At 36.4% G+C, this 24,845-nt stretch overlaps 1 protein-coding gene across 1 annotated transcript in view; it reads left to right on the top strand.

The window, feature by feature from the left end:
• The window catches only part of LOC139730877 (bis(5'-adenosyl)-triphosphatase-like), a 66,982-nt gene that overhangs the window by 11,253 nt on the left and 30,884 nt on the right, over positions 1-24,845 (top strand). The window contains exons 4-5 of the mRNA XM_071641753.1: positions 1,675-1,704; positions 5,554-5,622. Of these exons, the coding sequence (XP_071497854.1) occupies positions 1,675-1,704; positions 5,554-5,622 (99 nt within the window). The remainder of the gene's footprint in view (positions 1-1,674; positions 1,705-5,553; positions 5,623-24,845) is intronic.

Genomic DNA, 24,845 nt, shown 5'->3' with positions numbered 1-24,845 from the left:
AGGACACATTTTCAACCCATTTTGGCGCGTTTATCATAAAAGATTACTGCCGAAGTTATTCATGAAATCATCGCAATCCCGCTGATATTTGAGGTAGAAATAGGCGCAAAAATGATCGTGAATTCGGCCGTGTCATAGAACGCATGTACGGAATGCGAAGAGATTATGGGGAGAAAAATAAAGAACGCATTTTCAACCATTCTTGCCGGTGCCTGCATCACAAAAAGTTACATCGAAGTAATACGTGAACTCGCCACAATTCCGCTGATTGAAGGAGAAATAGGCGCAAAAAGTATCATGAATTCGGCTGTGTGGAACATCTGTAAGAACGCTCTTACGAAATTCGAAGAGTTTATTGGGAAAAAATAAAGGACACATTTTCAACCCCTTTTGGCGCGTGCATCATAAAAGATTACAGCCAAAGTAATTTATGAAATCGCCACAATTCCGCTGATATTTGAGGTAGAAATAGGCGCAAAAAGTATCATGAATTCGGCTGTGTGGAACATCTGTAAGAACGCTCTTACGAAATTCGAAGAGTTTATTGGGAAAAAATAATGGACACATTTTCAACCCCTTTTGGCGCTTGCATCAGAAAATATTACCGCCGAAGTAATTTATGAAATCGTCACAAACCCGCTAATATTTGAGGTGGAAATGGGCGCAAAAAGGATCGCGAATTCGGCCCTGCATGTCGTGTACCTTTCAAGAACGCATGCACAAATGCGAATAGATTGTCGGGAGAAAAATAAAGAACCCCTTGTAGCGCGTGCATCAGAAAATATCACAGCTAAAATAATTCATTAAATCGTCGCAATCCAACTGACCACCAAGAGCAGGTTACGCAGCAAGTTCGTGTGCCGATGTTTAGAAAAAGTCACAAACGCATTTGATACAATCTGATTTCGTTCATTATCATTTTACACTATAATTCACAAACAAACATTCTATTTTTTTCCTGTCTTTTTTTTTAATTTTTTGTGCAATAAATAATGCAAGTTTAAAAAAAATATTAATCTGTAAAATGTACATGGGTGGGGTGGGGGGGGGTACGTCCATAAAAAACAAGAAAATAAGTTTGCAAGTCATTTAATGTTTTTTTAGGTTGTTGTTGTTGACCGGTAAATTTTCTGTTCGGACCGGCAAAAATGGTAAAACGGGGCATCTACCGGTCCGACAGAGACAGGTTGGACCGGCAGAAAAAATGGGTTAGTGTGCAGCCCTGGATAATACTATTTTATGTTGGTGCAAGCTGTAATGCTATTGTTTGTTTATTGTGGTTTTCATCAAGATCCAATGAATCAGTGACCATATTTTACAAGTCATCTGAAAGATCTCAAAATATCTTTTATAGAAAAATGCACTTATTTTTACAAACCAGTAAATTATTGTTAGAAAAAAATAAAAGCTGCATGTCTAGCAATATTCGTCAGTATTTTTTTATATTTGATGTTCATTGTATTCCATTCAAATTTGATCCCTTCACTTACCCCCCCCCCCCCAAAAAAGGAAAAAATATATGTAGAAGAACAGAGTGAAATCGAAAGTACTGTTAGAAAGAGCAAGTTGCATGAACTAATAGAATTACAAAAATATATTGTTACTTTTAAATTTTGAGTTTTATTTTGAAGGTTTATTATGAAAAAGATATTGATGTGCTGTTGTTCCGTACAGGATGGCCCTGATGCTGGACAAACAGTATGGGTAAGTGTCCAGTTCATTGTAGGTTCTGTAAATAGGTCTATGAGTGAGCCACTTGGGAGCATCGCCCTGCTATGTAGAGATTTCCAATACTTGAACAAGTGATGGTCTGTCTTTTTTTTTTTGTCTTCTTGTTAATCGTTAATCTCGTCTGCAATGAGGCAATACAGTACCTCATAGCACTGTTAAAAAAGTCAACCTTTACCAAATGGAAATGTTTCATACTATGATTTGTTAGAGTACTTGTCTGCAGTCCAAAACTCGGATTATACGATATATCTGAATGAAAATGAAGGCACATTTAACCTTATCTAAATATGTTTTATCAGACAATGAACTTTATATTAATATTCATATCATATTCAGGAAAAACACTGTGATATTTTCTTTGCCATTATCTCATGAATATCAAATCTAGATTATTTGTAAGACAGCAGAATAGCCTGGAAAGGTATTGCATATCATGATGCTGATCTGTTCTAATGCAGGCTGTTTTCTGCAAGAAAACCAAAGAAACATGACAATCAGTTGTCAGACGAAAGGGTTTTGAGCTAGAATGCTGGCAGTCTAATTCAGTAGACCCTGTGCCAAGTATGGTATAGTTTTGTGATATTGTGGAGGGTGAACACATAATGGAGGCTACCTGTTGGAGGGCAAAATGAGTACACTGGTCATGATTTATGGCTTTTTCAATGCACTTCTAAATTTCTAGATCATTTAGATTACCCGCCATCTGGTATCTGTTAAGTGGTGTGCATCATACAGAGGCAACTGTGTGTGTCATACATAACTTTCTATTTTTCCCCATTTCATATTTTATATTGAATCATCTGAATACATATTTTAGCCTAGAATTAAAAAAGAAATCATTGATAGAAGAGGGAGATCTTGCATTGTCCAAATTAAGACTGTGACCTTTGAAGGGCATTGAGCAGAGTTCCAAGGAAAAATGAACAAAATAAGGGATTGTTTTAAAAAAAGTCCAAAATTAAGATATGAAAAGGAATTGTTAATGGGAAATTATAAGTGAACTGGTGGCTATAGTATGAAAATTCACATGTGGTCCAACAGTGACTCAATTTTGGTACCTGTGATGCCTAACTATGCAAATAGTTTTCAATCTTGGTATTGAAGCATCATCCAAGAGCTATTTGGATCTCAAATAGGTCATTTTTTTTTTGTTGCCCAGAAGGAGCCTGGAGATAGGATACAACAACAACAACAACCCAAAAGAAACAAACAAACAAATATGTACAAAAATAAAACAAAACATAAGTTTTTTATTTTTTGTTTCTAATCCATGATCCAGAAATGCTAGAGGAAAGTTTTTGTTACATATATTCAAATATCTCAGTTTATGAACAAATTGGATTGGCCGTAACATCCTTGACTCGTTGAGAACGGGCTGATTTTGTTACAACGCACATTTCCCATAGACACTTGCCCAAGTATACTCGGGACTCGTCCTCAGTGGGGTAAAGGGATGTCAGGATTTGTAGGGGTGCACTCAACAAAGAAATAAACACGTTATCTTGATCATCTTCAAAATGTACTTGTATGTTATTATTCTAGGCAAACTTGGCAGGACTCATCAATATGTTGAGAAGATGTCAGTAAGTTTAAATTGGGACTATACTCCACAGGGGCGTGGGGGCAGGTCACTAATGGAGTAATGCACGGTTATCTCTTGTGCCATCACCACATGTAAAAGGAATGATAGTCTTCTGAACATCCTCCTTGGTCCAGAACTGTCAAAACCAATTATAGGTCGTGACAAAGTGTAATGGTGGGTGAAGAAAGGAGGGCTCTTTTAATGATATTAGTACCCTTTGCCCAGCATTCTTTCCAAACAAAAAGTCTTATTTCGTTACTTCAGTAATATCTAGGTGCATATTTTGCATAAAAAAATAATTATAACCTACCAAGAAACAATTACAAATATGTTTGCAATGACCATTAATCGTGGAAACTAAATGTCTGTTGCCCCTAGTATTTGTTTATATACCAGAAGCTGCCATATGATAGTTGTTTTAAATGGGGCCCCATATGATGCTTAGGCACGTGGTAATTGGTAACATTTCAAAGGTCTTTGAAAGGTTGAAGAAATCAAAGTCTCGGGGGGGGGGGGGGTAAGGGGGCAACATGTGCATGTGTTTGTGGTCTTTCACTTGTTTTGTTGTTGTTTTTAAGTCATGCAACTTCAGCAATAAGGTTCATCCTTGAAATTAGGTTTTGTCTCTTTTGGAAGCACTGTGTTACAAAGGGTTATTTTCAATCCACATTGGTTGGGCAGTTGCCACTGTGACTTGTAATGGGGTATCGTGCAGCTGTCAGTAGGGCAAAACTGTGCTACTTTGTTGGGCAGTCTGAGTCATGCCTCTATGGCAGTAATTAATCGCATCCAGAGAGATATTTCCTTATCTGGCCCTTAAATCCAGGAGTGATGCACGGCCATGATCTCTTGTTCCATCACAATACATGATGAATAATATGTTTGCGGACAGTCGTAACCCTTTAGACTCTGTGAAACTGTCATCATATCATTAATTCGGGACAAAGTTATATTTGTAGCTGCGACGATCTTTCTACAGCACGGTACATCTTCTACACATTTTGTACACATAAGATAAATGGCAAAACAGAAAAAGAGGCAAATTCAGGAATTGAATTAGTGAACTTGATGAGCGATCTCTCTGAAAGGAAACTAGTTTAATTAGCATAAACTGAAGCAGGCTGGTGATTGAAGGGTGACATAACAATCTGTTGGCTATATCTTTTAGAGGGGTGGAGAAATGGGGTGGGGGTGTACATGTAGGTACTGGATGCAATTAATGCATGTGACGTACAAGAGGAAGGAAGGGGAGTGGACGTTAAGGTGTGGAAATAGCATGGCTCATCTTCTATTTATTGGAGGGCATCTGTTTAAAAAGAAAAAGCGACAGTTGTGTCCATTTACAGAAAACAGCCAAGCTTTTTGTATATCAAAGCTGTTTGGACTGAAGAAAGGGCTAGCTAGGATGTACATGTATGGAAGTGTGAATAGTTTGTGTGAATGTGTGTGCGTAGCACATGTACTAATCTTGTAAGCAATGTAACTGTAGATTGGATGTGTTTTGGTAGTACTGCACACCACAATCAACGATAGGACTACAGTAGTGTAATCATGACAATATGGCACTGTAAAAGTGGAATTTTTTGTGTGATTTAATTCTTCCCGCTCGTCTGGGCAAAATTAATTTTGAATAATTTCATGGACAGTAATGACAATTGAGCTACAACCTTGTAGCACTTCAAACAGCTCAATGCTGCCATTGCGTATAAAGGCTTTGACAGTGTGTATTCCGATAAAAGGTATCTGGACTACATTACGACAGCAAATTCACTCATGTTACAGGACTAGCGCATGGGAAGACAACTATGAATAACAATGATCATATTCCTACAATACACCTACACTGTACCTTGAGAGCAAAGATATAAAATGATACAACAAAGTATAACAAGCCAGAAATTTGTACTCCTTTCGTTTAGCACTAGTTTCATGTTGCACAAGAATTTCCACACCACAAAATTTCCACTTTTACAAAACATCCTTAAACTGATATGATGCTGTGTATCCCTTCTGGTTTTGAAAATGTGCCTGTCTATTTGGGGTTGTGGTTTTTTTTGCTAACTTCTGTCAACAAGATATGTATTAAGGCATATTTTCATTCAGTATATATGAAAATGGCTTGTTGCTTACTTTCTGATTTTCAACATGAATGTGCATTTATAGTTTGTGTCTTTTTCACTGTGTGTTGTATAATGTATTTTTATGTACTTCACTTCTGATTTTCTCTTTTCTGCTTTTAGCATGTTCACGTCCATATACTCCCTCGCAAACCTGGGGATTTTCAGAAGAATGACGACATTTATGATGAGGTAATGTTTGGTTTCTGGTGTAACTGGTTTTATTTGTAGCTGTGTAATTGCAAAATAGGAAGCATAACCTTTATGACCATGCTTTCTGATGAATGCTTTTTTATGCAGTCGACTGGTCAGTATACCTTATTTCCCCTAAAAAATTACAATGGGACCCTCCGCAATGATAGCTTTAAAGACAATGAATCAATCAAAATACAATTTCAGGGTATGAAACTATAACTCATTGCCCACATCTGACAGAAAACCCCATTTGATTTGCTTCAGTGGTCAAAGAGAAGTGAAGAGTTTTGTAGAGCATGTCGGGAATCCTTTCCCTCCAAGTTCTGTCCATTGTGTTCACACATTGATATGCAGTTCCAAAAGCATCCAAGTGCTCAACTTGGAAGAATCAGACTCATGACATGCTTTACAACAATCCACATTTCTTTGTAACCGCTTAACCAAATTGAATGGGGTTTTCTGCAAAATAGAGCTAAGATGTTATATTTTAAGACCTCGAAGTAGCATTTAGACAGTTTAATCATATTGGGAGTTATCAATGCAAAAATCTGATTGTAATTTTTTGGGGGACATACTGTACACATACATCCAGTGTCAAAGCATGTCTACCTACAAGTTGAGTATACATGCTTTTCAACAGACTTGGACAACAACCTGTATGCCTATTTTGTGTCGGTACTTACCTGTTGCCCATGTTTCTAAATTTATCCTCTTAGCTGATTTTTTAGTTTCACTGAATCACATGAGCTAAACAAGTGGTGTTTCAGGTAGATGCCCCATCTGGAAAATATATCATGTATATTTTTATATTGTGTTCATATTCTGACTAGTGCCTTCTCTCATTCGATGATATCCTGTTGTCCTTTGCTAGATTTTGGCCATTCAAATTACTCTGTTGAGTCTGGTTCTTCATTGCTCACAATCAAAGCATTATAGCAAGCTAGCAAGAAAAAGGTGAAACAAAACAAAACAAAGTGGCTGTCCCCATCGGGCATAGCAGTGTTCGGGTAGTATTCAGATATATATTCTGTTGACTTTGTGTCAATTTTTGTTTTTGCACATACTGAAGGGAGAATTGATGATGACAATGATTATTGTTTCAGTTTCAGTTTGTATTATGATAAAGAAAGTGAAGGAGAAAAATAGAAAATCAAAGCCAACACTTTACACCAATGTATGCCCAGCGAAATCTAGTCTCTATCCATGCAAAAGTTACATGCTATTCTGCATTTTTACTGCACAATTTTGAAAGGCTCATGTCCTTTACGTGTTGTTCCACATTTTACCCCCATGAGGAAAAGTTGAGCCCCTGTGGTATAATAATACTGGCATATTACAGGGCATCTGCTCACAACAGACTTCACATTCGTTGACGTGTTTGATCCAGTGGAGTGACATCAAAAACAAACAGACATGCAATCATAGGCCTTTCCCCTTATGTTGCAAGTACTAGGGGGGCCGGGATTAAGTCAGATCAAAGGACATCGTGTTGTGAGCGTGCTATCTTCACTGATTCTGTCATTTTGGATTCACTATGTGTGCCCCATGAAAACTCACCCCCTTCATGTTTTGTTTTCAAGTGTGTGTGTATGTGTGTGTGTGTCTATCTGTGTGTATGTGTGTGTGTGTGTGTGTGTGTGTATGTGTGTGTGTATGTGTGTGTATGCTTATGTGTGTCTCTATTTTGTTTTTGTTTTTTCCTTGTATGGTACATTGCAGCCAGGAATAAAGGCCCCTTTCATTGACATTTCGATATGAGATCATGCCACAGATGTCTGAAGACATGAGTTGATGTAATCTATGTCAGAATGCACACGTTAGTAGTCAACCTAATTTCTCTGTGTTTTAGGCTCTGCACTGAAGCAATTTCAAACTGCTTAAAGTCATGCTGCTAATTTGTATTTTCCCCCTGAGAACATGCTGCAGCCCTCTGGCCCTTACAGGCAATTTTACATCAGTCTGTTGAAAAGAAAACGCCACAGATTTGAGTGATTGATTGGAATTTATGTCTACTCTGTTTTCACAAAAGCAAATAAACAAATGTAACTGAATTACAGTAATTAGTACTATGCAATAAAATTTTGTCTTTTTATGATGAAGAAGGACAATTGAACCATATATGTACTTTTGACAACAATACTTTGCAACAAAAGGTGATACAAAATAGTCATAATATTAAGTGGGGGGGGGGGGGGAGCTAAATTAAAAGCTCAGTGTTTATTACATAGGGTCCCAAAAATTAAACACATAGCAAAGCATAATACAGTTATACTGAAATGGTTTTAATTAAAAAACTAAAATAAATTTCAAATAGACTGGCATGTTATAGCGTCTATGGCACTGCTTTGCTTTAAAGGTCTGGGGTAGATTAATAGCTCAACGTGTTACATAGATCATCACCTCACTGAAAGTTGTGTCATGGATTTGAGTCATCACAATGCAATAGTTTAGTATATGACACACTGACACAATCAGTTATCGTCTCCAAAGCACCCCAGTGCAGCGCATCACGAGAAATTGTTTGGACGATTCCAACAGCACACCATATTATCTGTATTCATATCATTGCTTATTTTTGCAAAGGTCCATAGTCAAATTCTGCATATGAGCACCATTAGTTGTTGGTCATAGTTTGATGGTCAAGTGATCAAAATGTACTGGTCTCTGTGTAACTTCCCATTTCTTCAAGATAAGATGATAAAAGTTGATATGCACACTCTGGCCTGCAAAATGCCAAACAATAGTGTAAAGATACATACATCCATATTTGCAGCTCGTCTGTCATTTTGTTAAATTTCTTCTTTTTATTTCCTGTGTCAATGAGATTAAGAGGTCAAATATGCTGGAAATTAAGGACAGAAAACTTAGAAAATGCCACAGAAAGACAGAAATCACAATTTGTAAGATAAAGTACTCGGTAAAACATTTTGTAAGCTAAATTTTGCAAATTACATGTAGCTGTGAGAGCATGTAAAGAGTAAAACTACAAAAACATAGTACTATGCATTTTAGATGAAATCATAGTAATAAACAAGATCAACAAAACATTTTAACTAACAAATTTTTCAGTCAATTTTAAGTAAACCTGGTAAGCCTGTTGATTTTCTGGGTGTTTTTTTTTTCAAGTATTATTTTATTATGCTGCTGCTGCTGGCAGCAGAGAATCAGGGACTACACTAATAAGAGTCAGTGGTATTTCCCACTGAACCCCATCTAAAGAGGTTTTTCTCATTGCCTATAGAGGGCAAACTACATTGTATGCAATACTGTCTATGATAACATGCTGCCACACATGTTACTCACTTCTAATGGCAAACTTTGCGCTCAAATAACATTTTTTTACAGTGCGTATTTGAACTTTTACGCGAGTACGCACTCCTAGATTTGGCAGCACTTGGGTTGCTTGTATGCTAACATGTTAGCATGAGGAGTGAGCCTACCACCTCACATCTCCCCATGTACCGGTAATCACAGAGCAATTATACTGGGCATATGGCCAGTAAGCACTCTACTTCCTACTCATTATAAGCTCTTTGGCCACATCAGATCCTCCTGCGGTGGTATATTGCCCTCAGTTGTTAAAAGATTTGTTAAGTTTAGTGTTAAAATCGCTTTTGATACTTCATATTGGATAAAAGGAAATACACGTATGACAACTGTAAGAAAAAAAAACAATAACATACACAAAAACAACAAAGAAAATACCAAGGGAGTATTAAAAAAAAGAAAGAGGATGAAAAGTAAAAAAACAGACTTTAAAAGATAGGGAATGATTAAAAAACAAAGAGAAAAGAAAAGAGAGCTCTGTAAACATCTGTCATCTGTCTTTGGAATGGAAAATGAAACACGTAACTTGGTAACTTGTAACTTGTGTTACCTACCGAGATACTGCTCTTTTTGATGTCCCCATTACTTTCCCTGTAAGGCAAAAAAGCGTTATGCTACCATGTATGTGCTGAATATGTCACAAAAGATTGATAGCTTACACATATCCCTTCTGGAGTGGTATACTGCTTGAAGATAAATGGACAGAGTGGACACAAGGGAGATCAAATCATGTACAATGCATGTAAAGTAATTCCAAACCAGACATGTTTCGCCCCAGATATGCTAATTCATCCGTAGATCAATATAAAACTTAGATACCATCAATTAATCTTGCATCTTTTGGAACAACTATTTGAATGAGAGTCAGGTTTAGGCTTATAATCAATCTGTCAATCTCAGTGGCAGGCTCTAGTGGGCTGTAATGGTTCAAAATCTAGAGCAGTTTCAGTACTCTAATTAGGTTCAACTACCATGGGAGAAGAAAAGTGAGCAGCTTGAAGGGGCTTGGATTTGATGGGATTTCAACAGTAGATGGCGCCATTTTCTAAATGAGGTATCACCTACAAAGGGCTGAACCCTTGGCATTATGTATACAGGTACTTTGTATCACATACAAGCAGGTAGACAGTGATATTGATAGATAGATAGATAGATAGATAGATAGATAGATAGATAGATAGATAGATAGATAGATAGATAGATAGATAGATTGATGGATGAGCAGAAATAGAAAAAGAATAATTTTCAAGATTATTTTCAGTTTTGTGGATTTAAAAGACCTAAAGATCCAAACAACTATTTAAAAAAAAAAGCTCTGTACAGGCATATATGTCAGTTTGGAGATCAAAGTTTCTTATAATGCGATAATATATAAATGATGTGTTACTCTATGTTAATTTGCCACAGCAAAAGAATAGCCAGTCTCTGCAAGAATGGTGTATTTTCATCAGTCTAGAATATGAACATTATGACATGTTATCAAGAAGGATAGTGATTAGGTTAGTATGAGTCATGCTATATCTTCTAAGCACCTATCCCATGAGGCTTATCTTTTATTTTCATTTTTAAAATCATCTCCTATTTTCACTCCATTGCAATGATTTACATATAAACTCTATTGCATGTACAGTGTAGTTGCTCTGTAGATCTATGTGATGTTGGAGCAATGCAAAATAACTCTTTATTAAAATAAAGAGTTATGTAGTAGTTTTGATGCTTGACAAAATAACTGTCAAGCATCATATACTGTGAAAGTGGAAATTTTTGTTCATTTTGTGTGACATGCACTAAGTGCGATAAAAAAAAAAAAAAGCATGTGAAAATTTTTGCTCCCTATATAGGGAATATTTTGAGTCCATGAGATTAAAAACATGTGAAATGCACTTTACCTTGGTGAGCACAAAATATTACATGCAAATATCTACTTTTTTAGTAGCTTGTCCAACATTGTTGAATGGGGGAGGGGAGAAGATAATGTATTAATGATTATATGAAATATGGGATATGATTCAGGTCTTGTAGTGAGAATGATTTCATCAATAAAATCAATCTCTTACAAAATGTAGAACCATTTCCATAGACCAAAGATAACAATATATCAGATGGCTGTTTAAATAAGAGGTCTGATCCTGTCTTTGTCCCATATTTCCAAGCACTTTGCATCGATACACACCGCAGGATGCTACTTCTTTTCTAAAATGACACAGTAATGCAAGATCTCACCAGAGAAATGAAAAGAAATCCCTGGAGCACTGTCATATCTTTCTTTTCTTTTCTTTTCTTTCAGCATTGTCATTGTGCATTCTTTATAGCACATCACATGTCAGGGTCTCCTCCCATGGGTACCATTACCCATGAATGCTTCCACAGTTTGTGTGTGTACATGCACTATTGATTACACTGCACTTCTGCTGTTGCTTTGTTAACCCTTTCTGTGGCATTGAGTCAAATATGCATACATGTCACACACAAACCTGTGGACAGTTAATCAGTATGGCACACAGAAGGTTAACTGAGTATAGAGGGTTAACAATCTATTTAGTGGAATAAAAGTTACTTTTTTCCCCCATTTTCCTGCAATCTAATTGTGCTCCTTGATTTTATGATTTTTGAAATCCATTTATTTATTAAAGTGACAATAGGAACAATTAAAAAGGAATGGCCTTTGATCTTTAAAGGGATAGTACAGTATTGGTGGAGATGAAAATTGGGCATTTAAATTTTTGCAAGATACCAAGAAAACACTTATGATATAGTGCAGAGCATACCGTTTTAAGAGGAATTCAAAGTTTATTTGATGAAAATCGGGTTTGGAATGACTGAAACATCCAAACACAAAGTAAAACAAAGCGATCGTAACATTTATTAGAATTACTCTTTTTTGGATATCTCAGTCATTTCAAAACTAATTTTCATCAAATAAACATTGAATTCCTCATAGAATTACATGCTCTTTCATATTTTATAAGAGGTTTCTCATTATCTCACCAAAAAATGTTAGAAACCTGAAATTAGGTCTCAACCAAAACTATTCAATCCCTTTAAGATGCTATGCCTATCATACATTCACGATTTCTACATGTGGGAGAGCTCAGATACGGTGGATACTTTCATACTACAGGGATATTTCCTGCATGCAGTTTTTCCTGTTGTATTTTTTATGAACATTTTTTGTGCCATTTTTCCTATAGCCCTGCCTTTTTGCCCATTTAACATACTGTAATCAAAATAACACTTGTAACAATCTGGGCTGGTTCATGTTTTTTCTTGCGCACATGTACTTGTTGCGAGAATCTACAGCTTATTGAAGGAGGCAGACTTAACCAGAAAAAGAAGAAGAAGAAGAATTGAATTGATATTAGCAGAGGAGGATGAGGTGTTGAAACATGCTGTTTACCCAACATCTGGTACCTGGTACAGCTTCAGCCACAGAAACAAATACAACAGCGCCCCCTTGAGGTACAATGCTGACAACCGTAAATTTCAAAAGTCCCTCAACCCACATTCATTGATTTTCATGGTGCGTCCATTGTCTAGGGGAGAAAAGGGGCTTGAGTATTCAGTGCCAATGAAGCGTTCCAAAGACTACTTGGTTGTAACAGGCAAGTTACATTGTACAGGTGTAGTGGCTAAAGAGAATGGGATAGTAGCTTCCATATATCGATCCTCCATGCCAAATAGATTCTGTTCTTCAGAAAAGGATTGGGGAGGTACCATGACTTCAGCTCTCTTTGAGGTGGATATCAATAGCTGCATTTGCACCTTCCCATGCATGAAATGGCCATCTCCTGTACTTCTGCCCAAATGTTGCACATCCACCCCAGATAAAGTTAGGCAAGTCCTCCCAACTCCAAGTGTGCAGCCAACATGACCAAGTGATATTCTCCGCTGACTTCTAAAACAGAATTAACGTCTCACCATGATCAAGGCGACTCTCATTAAAATGATATGAAAACAAGCAAACGATGTGATAGAAGTTCAATTACAGTTTGACACAAAAGAACAATGTTGTGGAAATTCAAAGTTAGAATTGTACATAATGCTTTCATGAAACAGCATTTTAGGTAGCACTGCACATGCAAATTAAATAAAGTATTCATATCATTGCCTTACTGCTGGTTTTGTGGCATTAAAATATCATACACATCATGATTTTAGCCAATGATTTAGGAACTATAACTCCCTTTCCCTTCTGTGGTCGTCATAATGTGGTCCACAAATCTATAATTAATATATTAATGCAATAAATACAAGTATGATTTATTCCTTTTGATTTCATTTCAAACCATTGAAGTCTAGTTAAATTAAGACAATTGTGCTGTTAAGTTGAAGACTTGTGAGTTTACTGATACCATTGCCTTGTGTAATATGAAATTTTGATTCTGATTTTGATTCGAGAATTGAATTCCCAAGGAAAATGGAAGAAATTTAGTCCAAATATTTGACAATAACTTAAGTGTACTTTTTTTTTTGGGGGGGGGGGGGTGGGGGGGGGGGGGGTGGGGGAGGGGAATGATTCATTTTAACCCCAAAAGGTTACGGACAGACAAAATGCAACAGTTTTTTTCTGTCCATGTAACGTATATGTCACACACTAAGTCTAGAAATGCTATGATACACAATGTTTAAGAGAGTTCCACTTTTAGAGTTAGATTTTCTCAGGAATATGAGACCACTTAGTAAAAAGAACAAACAAAGTTTCAATGAGCATTCATTATATGAGCTTCATATGTTATTACATAGACATCTGTCCAGCATTACATATGTTACCACAAAATAAATCACTCTGGCAAAAATTCTAATAGATACATGTAGCTTCTCTTTGAAGCAATGCTGGAGCAATGTTTTCTCTCAGTATTGGAGGGTTCTAAAAGATGGTATTGTATTGGATGGCAATGCACATTGGAACAGAAAATAAAGCGACATCCCTGAAATGCTCCCTTTTACTGTGGAAATGCCCTAATACAAATGCAGTTTTAGACAAAAGTAACATCATATGGCAGTATTCACTACAATAGTCTCTCACTTTAACATCACCAATGATAAAAGGTCAGTCAGAGTCAAACCAACTGAGCAGTACTAATGAAACAATACTTTATATTTTATGCAATGACATTATATTCCACTTGAATATATTGACACATTAAACCATATTCCACTTGAATATTATATGTAAACATATAAATCATATTCCACCTGATTCACGATAGTGTCATTCATGAAATTGTCAATGGCGCAGGAGTACACACTCACACACTTACCTGCACACACCTGCACACAATTTTTGATAAGGTCATATTGACAGAGTTCACTCTCCCTTGACAATCAATGATCCTTTTATAGGCTCTGGAGAACCATAGAGTTTCAGGTAGATTAATCATGCTAGCTAGACCGTGGAACTATTGGCCAAATGTTCACTCCATGTTTACGGGGTGGGGGGGAGTGGGCTTGGGCTTGGAGGAGGTGGAGTACTGTATAGTAGATTGCATAATCTGCTTCCCAGGCTTTTTGAATAACATTACATTTAAATGATATTTTGTTTTCTTGAACTGTTTGGTTGTCTATATTTGTATGCTTTGTGAAATTGTAATGTATGATATCATGTGACATGTTTGTGAAAAAAAAATATAGCAGTGGGGAGAGATTACAAACCTCTACTCCAGCCCCCTCCTCTCCCCCCCCCCCCCAAAAAAAAAAAAATAAAAAAAATAAAAAAAATTGAAAGATACTTGATGAAAACCATGTGGATGTAGGAAAACTTTTTATAGCCAGCCAGAGGTGAATCGGTAGCTTTTAAAGCACATAGTGTTTAGAAGATGTTTGTGGATTATTTCAGGTGTGTGGAATTCTCAGAACATCTAATGGATTCTTATTCACTCATTTCAATTTCTCACACTGTCAGTGATAACAATGATGAACTAAATTAAATTTGTGTGTGTAGCAAAATACAAATGTTCTAAAAAAAAAAAAAGCCAACAAACCAACTGCATCACTAAACAAAGAATTTTGTTGTCCTTTTATCTGGTAATGAAGAGATTAGACAGGATTTGTCTTAACACCCCAATGCTTCAATTTTTTTAGCGGCCCCTCCTGGCCTGTCTGCACCAGTGCAGATGGATCCAAACAGGGCACTGGGAAAGAGAACCTCCCAACTTCCTTGCAGAAGTGACTGGAGGGGGTGGGAAGGGGTAATGGTCATAGTATATAGCCCTCACCTGTAAAATGTGACAAAAGTTACAGGTAGAACCAGGTCCACTGGAGTGGAGTGATACCACTTATCCGGTAGAATTAGTAGGTTGTGTAATTCAGTGTCATGATTTTGTAAGCAAGCTTTTGTTTTCCTTGCAAGGGAACTTAATTGGAAGACTTCTCCTATGGTGTATATATCAATTGAAGAAATAATTTCAAGCAAGGAAAGAAGAAAAAGAAGAAAGGAAATGCAGGAAACTTGTGTTCCTCTTTTTTTCAAAGTATATTGAAAAACAATGTAAGATCATGAAATAATGCTGAACTAGTACTTAAGATTGAGTTTGTTGAAACTGGTTGACAGTATGGGACAACTGTTTTTCTCAGGAGTCATTTTAAGACCCTGGAGTCCTGTAGGATGGAGTTTTGACGAGGTGACTGGTCATCGCAGTCTACAATGTAGCTGCATTCACTGTTTGAGGGGTGGGCCTTTGTTACGTCAGGCTGACCACCTTTTGTGTGGGGGCGAGCCCCATTTTTTTTTTCTTTTCTGTTCGTACTCCCTTTTTTTTGATCCCCTATCCCGGGGAACCCACGCAAGCAGGTATCGATTCTCTAATCTCATTGATCGGTTGGGATGAGGGGAAAGAGCTATGCTGGGCCACCAAACAGCCTGGGCCAAGCCACTGATATACAGTAGCACACGTGGCATATGTGGAACTCCATGGCTTATACTTTTTTTAAAAAGTACCGCGACACGCACTCTTCCAAAAATCGGAGAAGAGTGTGATGGCATTTGCATGTTCTATTTACATGCCTTCGCGTGAAAGAGCCAATAAATTCAAATGACCAGTGTCACTGCCCTGTCTATTTCCAATACTCATAAAAACCTGAAGAGACATATGGTAGGGAGAATAATGCTCCACCTTTCGTCGTGGTCACTTGTATGATACATTGTCAGTTTTTTGGGGGTTTTTTTAAGAGAGAGTGAATTTGATTGCAAAAGCAGACTTTTCATGAAAGTTTCAACTGTTTGAACAACTAATATGGCACACTGTACAGACATGTCACTACTAAAAATTACTTTATCACATGCAAGTACACACACACACATACACACAAACAAACAAACAAAACTTACTTTTTCATTACTTTATTTCATTACTTTACTTAGTTTTGTGAGCATTGCAGGGCTGAAATATGGGACATTTTATACCTACTTTAATTCCATAAATTTCACCTTTTAGGCTATAAAAATGTTATGATTTGTACTGGGCATACATTGTGCTTTGCCATGTTAGTAAAATCAGAGACATTCAGAATCAGTGTATAGGGACTTTAAACAAAGAGCCTCATTCTCATTTTGCATATTGGAGGCATTTTTATATCTTAGCTACCCATCATATGGCATATGAGATTGATTGAAGACAGCTAGAGACTTTAGCTTCAAACTCAACTATTTGATGAATTTTCTTCATTTTTATGGATGGACTTCTTCTTTGATTCTTCAGTGTTTTTCTTGTTTTTCTTACCAAATTTTTCATTTTGCTTTCATTCAAAGTGATATGCATCTTTTAGAATTGACCCTGCAAATGCCTTTTTTTTTTCTATTATGGCAGAGATGATGAATTATTCTGAGAAACTGAATTCAAGGATCTTGTGCAGCGGGGATGACAAATAATGGATAATGGACTCAGCAGTTAGGAGCAGAACTGTGATCATAATATAGCCATGTGCATTTCCAAAGTTCCCACAAATTTTTCTTTCAATTCCTTTTTTTTCCCTGTAATTATTAGAGAAGCTGTCTGATTGCCATTAAGATGATCAACTGTGCACACTACACAGTTTCCCAACTGCTAGATCTGATTTTGATAGGCAAATTTGAAAGAAGAGGGAATTTTTTATATCAATTTGTCTAGAACAGTGCAGCATACTTTAAAGCTGCAATCACAGTTGTGGATATGCCAGTAATACTGTCATGAAGGGTTTTTATTCTTTTTTTTTCTTTTACTATAGATATGTATTATATTTGATTAACCCAATATTTAATAAATTTTGCGATCGTTGCCATGTATTTTTTTTCTTTTTTTTTACATTTGTGTGCAACGAATTGTTTACAGTGAAAGTATGATAAGGATGAAACTGAACGATATAACTTTGAACGATTTGGCGGATGGCTCCTAAAAAACTGTATACCTGCTTTAAGTGTCATTCATCCTCAGGTCTAATCTACTAAAAGCATGGATGAATAGAAATTGTGTGTACTGGGCATACATGAGCAAACAGACCCGTCTCCGACCTGTTTGTACTGATTTGACGATAGGGGAGGCTTTGGGGGCAGCGAGTAGGGGCTGCAGATGGACTAGTCGCATGATGTGATTTGTATATGATATAGTGGTGTACGGTAGATTCTGTTGTTCAAAATATGCAGCCTGATTTCTTTGTGGCTAATGTATGATGGCTTGCTGCACGAGTTTTACTTGGATATGATTGTTGAGAGGTCTCATTTGTGCTCTACAACCTATTAGAAATGAGGTGTCAGGAGGCTGAACTATTTCCTGATTGTTCTCTGTCTATCTGTACATACACCTGTCTATCCTTCTATCTGTCTATGTATTTATCTGTACATGCCTATACACCCACACAAAGGCACACACAGACACACAAGCATACTCATGCAAGCATCCATATGCATAAGATTACATTGCATGCATGCTGAAGTCTGGAAACATGACAAGACAGAATACAGAGTTGAATGCATTTCTTTCACATTTTAGAGATATATGAAATCCAATGTTAATACAGTCACACCTCTCAATTCATTCCAGTTGCATTATGTGGACAGTGAAGATAAAAGAAAACTCAGGATATTCAATTTCAATTTATTTTCACAGTCATAAATATCATACAAACCAAAAAATAAGTAATGAAAACAGAAATTTCAAAGTACAAAATAGTTCATAATACCTTCTCCTGAATGTACAAGTGTCTTTATATGAAAGTGAATATAGTGGTCTGTTTGTAGTAGTATTGGACTATAATCCTTTGAAGTAGGAGAAATATGGGGCTTACATGAAGCAAGCTTGTTCAGTTGTAGGTCATATTAGATGGGATTCAATTTATTAGCCCTTAAAAAAAAAAAAATAGATTTAAAAAAAAGATGAGAAAACCTATTTCAGACCATCAAGTAAAGCCAGAAGCTGAACCATCACGTGTGCAGTCATTTGTGCCTTTTAATTTTCATTGCTCTTGCAAGTGATCTTCTACGAAGTGAGACTACCAGCAATGATATCAGATTGACATTTTCATGGCATTTTTCTTTCTTCCTTTTTTTTTAAAGGGGGAGGGGGGTTAGGGTTAGGGTCATTAAAGGGTCATTGGTAAGCAGATCCTCTGTGTTTGGTCAGTGCTGAAAATACTAGTTAATGAGCCTTCCTTCGAAATGTGATGCCAACTTAATTATTACCTGGTATGGCCGAGACATGCAGGGTGTGTCCGATGCTGGCAAAACAATTTGTTAGTGAGTGTGTGACTTGCACTGACCGCTCTGAAGCAAGTCGTGGTCTTAGTGTTTGCTGGTGCCATGTAAACTATTAAGTAATGAAAGTTCTCTTACCTGCATAGTATCAACCAAGGGAAATCAACCTAACAGCCTGTTTGACAGTTTAGTGTCAACAAATGTATTGGGAGAAGTTTTCCATTGACCTGCAGATATACATATATGATTGGTCAGTTCACAGAAAGTGTAAATTTTGTAATGTTGAACAACTTGGTCTCGCAGTTACATACTTCGATAAATTTGTACCATGTAATGCATACAAAATGTTTTGACAAAAAGATCCATGTTTGAATGATGTCACCATTTTCATCTACTGCCACTTGTGGGCATGAATGTGAGAATAGTACAAATGCACCTACAGTGTATTCACATGTGTACAAGCTTGTTTTTTTTTTTGTGCATGACTCAGTATATTCATCAAAGCTTGACAATTTGTTTTCTCGGGAGATTGTGATTCAAGGGGGTGGGGTTGAAACATGGGGTATATTGTGTAGTTCCTGATCATTACATAGATGTAGTACTCAACTTTTGAAAACATAAAAAGCATTCTTATGGTAAAAACAATAAAATCTATACAGGATTGATTAAAGAGAGCACCAGATGTATGTCTGTTTGTATCTATTACAGCACACAGGAGACTTTTGTGTGTCGTGAGAAATATGAATGTATGTTGACCAAGAAATTACAGGCATACACGTGTATATAAAAGCAGGCGTACAAGTTGGAGTTCATAGTACTCAGAACAATGAATGGCTCCCTCTCCTGGTCATATTAATAACATGCTCTCATTCATCGATACAGTGACTTACAGCTACATGTAATCTGGAATTAGCATACACTAATTCTACTTTGCTTAGAACTGCTTGATACAGAGTCAATATCTTTGATTACAAAGTGTGCACGACACATATTAAGGACTTTTTAACGTCATTTTGCCAGATTGATTCTCCCCACCATACAAAGAAAAAACAGGGAAAAAATCTTTACAAGTGTGAGTGGCGTGATGTGAGAGATTTGACGTCATCTCCCCGCTGAGTATTTCAGAGTATTGATTGTGTACCCTCGCAATATGCCGACCAATTTTTAGGGGACCGCGCTCGATCCCCACTCGTCCGTCCGTTCGCTCCAGATTGGAATGGGATGGATGTTGACTGCAGACCTCTGGGGTGAGGGAGATGATGGTGTAATCTCCCCCTCCCCCATCCCTCATCCCCCCTCCCCCCCCCCCCCCCATCCCATCAGCATCACTTCCCTCTCCTCTCTGAGATATTCCTGTCTGACCGATTTCGAGTCACCTTCCGAGTGACTGCTTTCGTTGCCACGATGAACCTCATGCAGGTCGGACTCTCAGTAGAGACAATCAGCTGTCATGCTTGTTCATTTTTCTGTTTGTTTGTCATTTTGCTAAAGTTCGTTCATTTCCAAGGTCATTGACCAGCTTTCCTAGGTCCCTCCTTCTAATATCTGTCCATCAGTTCTTATCATTATATAAATTGGGAAAAAAGGAAAAAACTGCCCGCACATAGTTTGACGCCATGTGTGAATTTTATGCTTCAGTTGAATTCAATACTCCGAGAAACAAAGGAAAATGTCTTCATTTAAAATTCATTCACACTCCCTGGTACTAATCATGAAACTATGTACACCCTGGAGAAAGCTTACTGAAGCAAAAAAGACTATACTTTAATAAAACAATGACACTGAAATATCTGGTGAGCCTTTATCTATAGTAGTTAGTTTTTATAGTGATAGTACTGCAAGGAAACACTGACAGAGAGTTAAATGTCACTTCAACTTTTCAAAGACTTTAGTAGGTGAATTATAGTGGAGAAGCAGATATTTAAAAAAAAAAATATGTCCACATCAAAATCAGATATAAATGGAACTTATGGAAGTGGAGATTTTTACATGTTTCATGATAAAGTGTACAGTTGCAGCCACCTACATACACAAAGTACAATGTAGATAGGGTGATGGTACATGTAGTATTTCCTCACAATGCTGCCATCAATTTGTTCTTCTTTGATATCATAACAATCATATTTTTTGTTTAAGATTCAGCCACTATAACCCTAATCCCCTCATTATTCGTCCTTGCTAAGTTATTGTTACTTAAACTTTGATAGGAAAGATGACACTATTTTTTTTTTGTACTCCTTTAAAAATTCATTTCAAAATAGGAAAATTAAGGTCAGTGGGGATGCTTGGTAAGTGATGATGTCACAATCTCATCTGATTTGCAAATGTCATTTGAACAATATCATTATCTCATGAAAACATGTGAAATCTTAAAACTCCATAACTTTCTTGTTCAATATCTTTTCTTTTTGATATTACACATTTGTTGATCTGTTTTCAGATTTTTCTCTATTCAAGTCAATGTAAATGTTTAGCAGATTTATACTTGATTTCTATTAAAGTCATTGCTCTTTTGGCAACTGTGCCTTTAAAATAAGGTCCTCAACCTTTGCTTAGATTTTTAATTCATGATGTACAGATTATACTTGTATATATTGAGGATTAAGCACGTCATCAAGTGCCGAGCCATTTGACCACTGAAAGTTCATGGTATACATTGCAGGCACCACATATGTATTGGTTTTGTTTGTTTTTTGCATCTTACAATGGCATGTACTTTGGATACCAGTGCCTTGCAGAAAAGGTCCTCAACCTTTGATGAAATGTTCAACTTAAGATATAGATAAAGGGTTAAAATGCTCCAAAAAGGTCAAGTTCTGTGATCAATGGTAGATCAGAGCTTGCATTGCAGGTACCAGGTGGATATCATTTTCTTGCTTTTAAGAATGTCATGTACTTTGAACAACTGTGAACCTTATGAAAAAGGGTTTTCAACCTTTGATCAGATTTTTTATTTACAGCGTGTATTGAGGGTTATATAACATATGGAAGGTGAAACCGTTGAACCTCTGGAAGTTCATGACTTTTATTGCAGGTACCATGAATATCATCTTCTTTTTTCTTTTACTTGTAATTCACAGTGAGTACACAAGAATGCACAGATGATGATTTTACACTTCCAAGATTATAGTACAACCTCTCAAACTAGAGAAAACTTCGGAGAAGGCTTCTTTTCCGTCAATTTTTGTTACTGATTATCATTTTATACTGATTGTCAGACATACAAACTGTAGTTAAGTGTCAGGGATCAATTTAAAGTGCTTTGGTTATAAAGACAGGTACTGCCATATCTGTCTATGATCAAAGTTAAGGTCTTTTTTTTTTTTTTTTTAGCAGTAATTCCATGCTACAAATTCTGTTCTATATGATAACACAGTTCCCATGTATGTATATGTAGTATTAAATGTATAGTCAAGACAAAATATAATTCACAATAATTTCTGAGGCTACCTGTCCAACAGAATTCTGCCAAAAAGAAAACCTAAAACCTTACTGTATCAATGCAAGAGTCTTGGAATAATTTTGTGTTCACTTATGAAAATTTTCCCCTGTATTGATTTGTAAATTGAACTTTTGACCCTGGCACCTTAAAGTCATTTCCCTTGTAACAGGTTATCTGCCTGCATTTTTTCTCTTATATATTATGTCATAAGACCATGAAAGAAAAGAAGTAAGTTGTCTTTTAAAGGGATAGTACAGTTTTGGTTTAGATGGGGTGCAGGTTTCCATTTTTGTATGTTTGTGTGTGTGTATTTGTCAGATAATGAGAACATGTAATTCTTAGAGGAATTCATGGCTTATTTGATCAAAATTGGTCTTGAAATGCCCAAGATATCCAAAAAAAGCAATCCTAATAAAACACGTCAGGCCACAACTTTATTAGAATCTCTTTGTTTTACCTTGTTTTTGGATATCAGTCATTTCAAAACCAATTTTTTCACCAAATAAACTTCCAGTCCCCTTAGAATTGTATGCTCTCTAACATTTCAGAGTGGTTTCTGAATATCTCGCAAAATGTTAAAATCTGAATCATCACCTTATCCAATACTACACCGTCTGTTTATTTCATAGAGTGGTTTCTGAATATCTCTAAAATGTTAAAAGCTGAATCCTCACCTCAACCAATACGATACTATCCCTTTAAAGACATAAAGTCCTGATGGGTACCCAATAGTCTGATCGCACCCAGATCATTTTGATGTCAAAGTCAACCAATCCCCAGTGTCACAGAATAGCATCTTAGAGTTGGTTAAAGGGACTGTACAGTACTGGTTGAGGTGGGGATTCATGTTTTGAACATTCCTAAGTGAGATAATGAGAAACCTCTTATGAAATATGAAAGAGCATGTAATTTTATGGAGGATTCAATGTTTATTTGATGAAAATTGGTTTTCAAATGGCTGAGATATCCAAAAAAGTGATAACAATAAAAGGCGATAAGCCATGCCTTTTATTAGAAACTCTTTCTTTCATCATGTTTTTGGATATCTCAGCCATTTCAAAACCGATTTTCATCAAATAAACTTGTGCTACCCCTTAGAATTGCATGCTCTTTGACATCTCATATAGTGGTTTCTGAATATCTCCAAAATGTTAAAAGCTGAATCCTCACTTCAACCAATACGATACCATCCCTTTAAAGACACAAAGTCCTGATGGGTACCCAATAGTCTGATCGCACCCAGTTCATTTTGATGTCAAAGTCAACCAATCCCCAGTGTCACAGAATAGCATCTTAGAGTTGGTTAAAGGGACTGTACAGTACTGGTTGAGGTGGGGATTCATGTTTTGAACATTCCTAAGTGAGATAATGAGAAACCTCTTATGAAATATGAAAGAGCATGTAATTTTACGGAGGATTCAACGTTTATTTGATGAAAATTGTTTTTCAAATTGCTGAGATATCAAAAAAAAGTGATAATAATAAAAGGCGACAGGCCACGCCTTTTATTAGGATCTCTTTGTTTCACCTTTTTTTTGGATATCTCAGCCATTTCAAAACCAATTTTCATCAAATAAACTTTTGATACCCCTTAGAATTGCATGCTCTTTGACATTTCATAGAGTGGTTTCTGAATATATCGCAAAACATTAAAAGCTAAATCCTCACCTCAACCAGAACTGTACACACCCTTTAACATACAGTGGAGCACCGAGGCCAGGACAGGTAGAGTTTATAGATGCTCAGTAAAATGAGTTATTACCAACTCGCATGATAACCACTACACTACAAAAAAAAAAAAAAAAACTGTTAAAAATCAGAAAATCCCTGACTGTAGCAGTCTTCAAATCAAGATTCAAAACACTTTTTTTTTTCATTTAACTGTGCATGATTGTTAAGCATATCAGATACTCTTGCAGCACAGAAGAATATGTACATAGGTTATGCACTCCATAAATTGATATCAGTATCATTATTTTCATATGTGAGCCTCCAATATACTACTGATATCAAACATCTCATACTATTTTGTTATGCACCTGCAGAAATGACTATTGACATTGATGAAACTTCTCATCAATGTAAAGGAGCAAATCGCCTTGAAATGAACCTTAGCATAGTATAATTGAATGCCATCTGCAGCTGCATTTGAATGCCGTAGATGAAATTGATATAAAAAAAGGATTATTTTGGAGTGTCAAATGACCTGGATAAACTGAAGGCTGTTGACTGATATCATGGTATTTATGAAAGTCTTTTTATTCTGAATGATGAATGATACTTCTCCTTGGAGGTATAATTCATCATTCCTGGTGGTCTTTCTGTTCATTTTTTATGACAAAGCAAAAGAAAGAATATCTAATTCATGGTGTTATTCCCATACACTGAAAAGGTTAAAGGCAGAGTATACACTCCTACTTTAATATTACACAGATATTGCCTTTCAGAGGTATAATATAACACCTAGACATCCCCAAGGGAGTTATGTCTTGAGAGAAAAGTATAATTCCTGAGGAACTGGTAAAATGTTACATACAACAATAGACAAGGCAATATTTTTCTATATTTCATAGTCTACATTTGTTACACATCATTTTATTCTAGCCTGTCCGCAGCCAGTCAGATTTTGGAATTATACTGTGTGGCGTTTGGTCACTGCAGGCAATGTAATAACTTTGATCCTCACCACACCAGTCACATGATTTCATAATGACCAATCATTGCACAGTATTTTTATGTAGACCATTAAGAAAGTACAGAAGGCTATGTCGTTGCTGTCGATCAAGG

Source organism: Diadema antillarum, unplaced genomic scaffold (genome assembly GCF_040938485.1).
Source record: "Diadema antillarum isolate AM-2024a unplaced genomic scaffold, OU_Dant_1.0 seq00000341_RagTag, whole genome shotgun sequence".
NCBI lineage: Eukaryota > Metazoa > Echinodermata > Echinoidea > Diadematoida > Diadematidae > Diadema > Diadema antillarum.
Note: the sequence above shows the minus strand (reverse complement) of the source record. Positions and strands in the feature narration are given on the sequence as shown.